Source organism: Medicago sativa, chromosome 5 (genome assembly GCF_051527215.1).
Source record: "Medicago sativa cultivar Bolivia chromosome 5, Bolivia_mono, whole genome shotgun sequence".
In the NCBI taxonomy this organism is placed as follows: Eukaryota; Viridiplantae; Streptophyta; class Magnoliopsida; order Fabales; family Fabaceae; genus Medicago; species Medicago sativa.
The window spans coordinates 21,935,180-21,940,643 of NC_140753.1; the positions used below are offsets into that span (position 1 = coordinate 21,935,180).

Here is a 5,464-nt window from a genome sequence, read left to right on the forward strand (position 1 = left end):
ATTGGAGATAATTGGACCCTAGATTGCTACAACAACAATATGCAAGAATCCACAGTTGTAATTGTAGGTGCTGGTCCTTCTGGCCTAGCAATTTCTGCTTGCCTAACACAAAACTGCATCTCTCATATCATGCTCGAAAAAGATGATTGTTGTGCTTCTCTTTGGAGGAAAAATGCGTATGATCGTTTAAACCTCCACTTGGCTAGTGAGTTTTGCTCTTTACCCCTCATGCCTCACCCACCCTCAGGCCCAACCTACCTATCCAAATACCAATTCCTTCAATACATAGACAAATATGTCGACCATTTCAACATAAAACCTCACTATTGTCGCACAGTTGAGTCTGCTAAGTATGATGAGGTTAGAAACAAATGGAGGGTTGAAACAAAGAACACTATGGAAGGGATATTGGAAGTTTATGAGGCGAAGTTTCTTGTGATCGCCACTGGTGAAAATAGTGAAGGTTATATTCCTAATGTGCCTGGACTGAATAACTTTGAAGGAGAGGTGGTACACTCTAAATATTACAAATCTGGTTCAAAATATGAATCAAAAGAGGTTTTGGTAGTTGGGTGTGGTAACTCAGGAATGGAGATTGCTTATGATCTCTATAACTCGGGTGCTAACCCATCTATTGTCGTTCGAAGTCCGGTAAATAATATTTCTAACTCACTCTTTTCATGCAACAATATCATTTAGAATGAAAGAATTTAAATTTGTATACCTAAGGATACATATAAAAATTTATTTTTTGAAGGGAGACAATTTATTTATTTAAAAATTTAATGACAGATTAATTTTATGAAATTCTCGATAAGATTTTTTTTAATCTAGCAATGTATGTATAATTTCTTGATTCAATGCGTCGATAATTCATTAATATAACTCCAGCTATTCTTTTTCAATATATTTTTTTGTTGAGATTGTTTTAGACCTATCTAGTTGGACATCTATAACTTTCGACATATCAATATTATACAATATTTTGGTGTTAACCAGGGGCGGATCTGAGATTGAATTATTAGTGGGGCTAATTTTTTTTTTTGAAGGAAGTAACAATAATTTTTTTGGAGAAATAAATATTAATAGATAATGCACAACATAAGTTACAAAATCTTATCTTAGAACTCGTGCACGTGCACGCGTACACATTCAAGCACACGCACGCGCGCCCCGCGCACACATACACACATACATACACACATACATACATACATACATACATACATACATACATATATATATATATATATATATATATGATCATCATAAAAACAGGGATTCAGTTGACTCGATAGTTTTTTTTTTTTTTTTTTAACAATGTTGGCTCGATAGTTGAACTCCATTATTATTATTTTTTGAATAAAGTTGAACTACATTCTGTTGATATTATTTTTCTTTGAAAATAAATTATGTTTTTATTATTTGTCAAATCAATATAAAAAAAAAAGTATGGATAGTGTAAAGACAATATGTGTTTTGTGGTATTAATTGTTTAATTTTTTTTTTTTAGTTTCATGTCTTCAGTAGAGAAATGATTCACCAAGGGATGCGAATGGTGAAATATTTTCCAGTTGCTATTGTGGATGCTATCATTACTTTATCGGCAAAACTAAAATATGGTGATTTGTCCAAGTACGGGATTTATCGTCCCAAATTGGGACCTTTACAACTCAAGAACCTGACAGGAAAGTCTGCGGTTATTGATGTTGGAACTGTCGAAAAGATTAAGGAGGGATCTATAAAGGTACTTGATTAGTTATTAATACCTCATGTGTGTAGATGATTAATTAACAAAAGCTTAATGATTCTTCCTTTATAGATAATTTACTAATTTTGTATAAAATGCAATACTTCTTTTTATCAACACAACTATGAAGTTACTTCATGATATTTATTATTTGTGAAATTTGTATTAAAATTAAATTATAATATGTTCAAAACTATGGCACTTCCATTAAAGTAAGTGTGTGACATTACTTTGGATTTGGATGTCACAGGTTGTTCCTTCATATATCACTAGCATTGAGAAAAAGAAAGTTGTATTTGGAAACAACATGAAAAAAGAATTCGATGCGATCGTTTTCGCAACTGGCTACAAAAGCATAACTAATGGGTGGCTTAAGGTATATGTCATAAATCATAATCATAATTAAGATAAAGGAAGAAAAATTGATGATCTTCTCCCTTACAATATACAACTTACATTTCATATTTTAACACTTTTGTGTGCTTTTTTTTATTGGACTTTATTTCTCATACCCTTTCTAATTCTTCAAGTTATTAATATATTATATTATTTGATGTATTTTTCAAAGGATTACAAATATGCTCTTAATGAGAAAGGGATGCCAAAAAATGCTTACCCGAATCATTGGAAGGGGGATCATGGATTGTACTGTGCAGGACTGTCAAGGAGAGGCTTGTGGGGAGTCAAAATGGATGCAGAGGCAATTGCTGAGGATATCAACCAAACTTTTAATTTTCATAATTAATGAATATTATCTATTGAAGAAGCCTTTTCCCTTTAGTTTCAATAAGAGTCATTATAATTTTGGTTGAGAATTGAGTTATGGTAGTTGCACGGTGTTATCTAGTTATAATAAGTTCTAGTTTATATATATCTATGCATATCTCTATATATGCAATAATTCTCTTCAGGAGATTGTCACGTATCGCTTTTTCAATAAAAAAAAAATTCTAATCAATTAAGACATTGTGTTGTGTTGTCCATTTGTTATATGTATATGGTTATATAATAATAGGGTATAATTATTACCAAAAAATAATAATAATAATAATAAATAATAATAATAATAATAATAATAATAATAATAATAATAATAATAATAATAATAATAATAATAATAATAATAATAATAATAATAGTGTATAATTATTACTTAGTAGTGGAGATGGCATTAATGAACGGATTCTGAAGTCAAAATTTAGCTCTTTAAATGAAAAGGATGACGAACGGATTTGTATTGTTGCAACCAGGTTTTACATAATTGTTGCGGACAAGGTCGCTGTCGGTGTCATATGTAAGATTTCACGATTTCGACTGTTATGAATGTTGTGTTATAGGTTGCGGTTGTGCATTAATCACAACATTCCACAACTACTAAATAATGTATTAACAATGCTATATGCAGCAAAATACTGTTCGGGAAATTTCATGAGTGTTGTTTTGTGAGTTAATAAGCAAACTGCAGATCACGTTTTGTAACTAAATCTCATAATTGGTGGAATTCACCTCACTAATGATGATAAATAGCCACTCACATGTAATCGTGAATGTTTCGCAGGTTTTTGTTTGCTAGATTCAGCATTTCCCGTAATGTATAGTAAGTAGTAACTTAATTCGATATAGAATTGAAGTTCTAAACTAGAGAGAACCATTTTTCATTATGTAATTTATGCTTAAATCTGTATTAAAAATGTTATTTTCATTCATCTCAATTGAAAAATAAAATGATTTTATGTCTATTGTCATGAATGACGATTTATTAATGTCGGAACTGTATCGGTGTTTTATCATGATATTTTTTTTTTTTCACTTTGTGAAACTTTTTCTCGAAAATGGACCATTTTTAAAAACATTGCTTGTAACATTATCTTCCAATTAATTAAATCTGAACCATGAATTGTAAATAACTAGTATAGTGACCCGTGCCAAGCACGGGAAATAAAAAACTTTTTTGATCAAATGTATAGATTTTATATTATGTTATCTTAAAGTTATAAGTGTGGTTATAATTCAAATTTGATATGGAAAAAAATATCATCTTAATTTTGTTAATTTTGTATATATTTTGAAATATCTAAACATTGCACATAACGATTAAAGTATTTGGATTTATACTTATACTAATTATTTGTAGTATAAGATGTACTAATTGTTAAACTTAGCATATGTAATATTTTTGCAAAAATACACCGACGTACTGTATATTATTATTTGTTGACATAATGTATTTTATTAATCATAAAAACTAAAAAATTTGTATTTTTTATATCGTAGTCAGTGTCAGATGTATACACCTAGTCTGTGAATGAACCCGTTATTTTTTTTACGGGTGTGTATAAATATAGTTTGGGCTACAGAAACGCCGATTGTTATTTGTTTTTATTTTTTACAAAACTAATGGTCTAATGTAAATATTAGACATGGCAACGGGGCGGATCGGAGGCGGGTTTGTGTATCCCCGTCCCCGTCCCCAAACCATATCGGGGAAAAAATTGAACACCCAACCCCGCCCCCAATGGGGACGGGTCTCCCGGCCCGGCCCCGCCCCAACCCCCACCCGCAAAAACTTTATTTTTTATAAAATATTTAAAAAATGCATATTTTTTCATTTTTTCATAACAACAAAAACACAATAATTATATCAATAATTTTCTATCTAATAAACTTATTTCAAAAGAGCAAAATAATTATTATAAATATGTTTCTAAATAGTAATAATATATTAAAATAGGTTGGTGCTTATGGAAATAAGATTATAAAATTTAATAAACAAAATTTTAAAAAGCGGGTGCGGGGCGGGGTGTAAGCATCCCCCGCACCCGGCCCCGCCCCCGTACTAAAACTCCAAATTTCCCCCACACCCGCACCCGGTTAAATCGGATTTTCCCCGTTGAAATTCGGGGCGGGGGCGGCTGGGTCTGGTGGGGGCTGAGTTTGTTGCCATGTCTAGTAAATATTGTATTTTAGGGTAACAACGATGTAGAAAAAAAAAAGTTCCGCGTATTGTTATACCTAAAAAGTGCATCAATTAAAAGTCAATGGTAGGGGGATCTGCTTATATAGAAATTGCATGTCTTGTAATGACCAGTACGCCTTACAAAGAAATTAAAAAAAATGACTTCCAAACAATATGCAACTTTAGGTTTCTAAATTATAGCAACAACAATTCTAAAACATAATCAATGATCATACTTTTTGAAAAAACTTCACGATACACAACATTTGTGGTCTCCTTGCAAACATTATTATTTTCATCCAAGATGAGCAGCTTCAAACCTTTTCTAGAATTAACTCGAGAGACAGCGACATAGAGTTGTCCATCCATGAACACGGGTTAGGAAGATAAACTCCCACTTGAGATAAAGATTGACCATGACTTTTATTTATTGTCATTACAAAACAAAGTGTCAATGGAAATTGTCTGCGCCTGAATTTGAAGGGTAGTCCTGGATCACTCGGAATAAGATTCATCCATTCCTGGGAATGAATACCCTGGTACCCGCCCTTTTTCCTGTTATTACTGTAGCAGCTATCGTGCTCTTCCCTAGATGTGTAACTGTCAGCCTCGTACCATTACACATTCCATTGGCCTGATCGATGTTTCTCAATGATAAGCTAGTGTGATACCCATGCTAAGCACGGGAAATTAACGTACTTATTTTTTTTTTACTCAAGGAATTAACGTATTTATTAATGTTTTATAAAATACTATTT

At 31.7% G+C, this 5,464-nt stretch overlaps 1 protein-coding gene across 1 annotated transcript; it reads left to right on the forward strand.

Moving 5' to 3' along the window:
- Positions 1–39: 39 nt before the first annotated feature.
- Positions 40–2,577, forward strand: LOC146921015 (putative indole-3-pyruvate monooxygenase YUCCA10). The gene is made up of 4 exons (XM_085710756.1): positions 40–651; positions 1,514–1,747; positions 2,001–2,126; positions 2,319–2,577. The coding sequence occupies exons 1-4, from the start codon at positions 40–42 to the stop codon at positions 2,493–2,495; spliced, it is 1,149 nt and encodes a 382-aa protein (XP_085566882.1). The 3' UTR covers positions 2,496–2,577.
- Positions 2,578–5,464: the final 2,887 nt, after the last annotated feature.

Excerpts from the sequence above, each read along its gene's own strand:
- LOC146921015 (XM_085710756.1), top strand. The coding sequence starts at position 40 with ATGCAAGAATCCACAGTTGTAATTGTAGGTGCTGGTCCTTCTGGCCTA. Across the intron at positions 652-1,513 it reads CTATTGTCGTTCGAAGTCCG|TTTCATGTCTTCAGTAGAGA; the intron begins GTAAATAATATT and ends TTTTTTTTTTAG. Across the intron at positions 1,748-2,000 it reads TTAAGGAGGGATCTATAAAG|GTTGTTCCTTCATATATCAC; the intron begins GTACTTGATTAG and ends TGGATGTCACAG.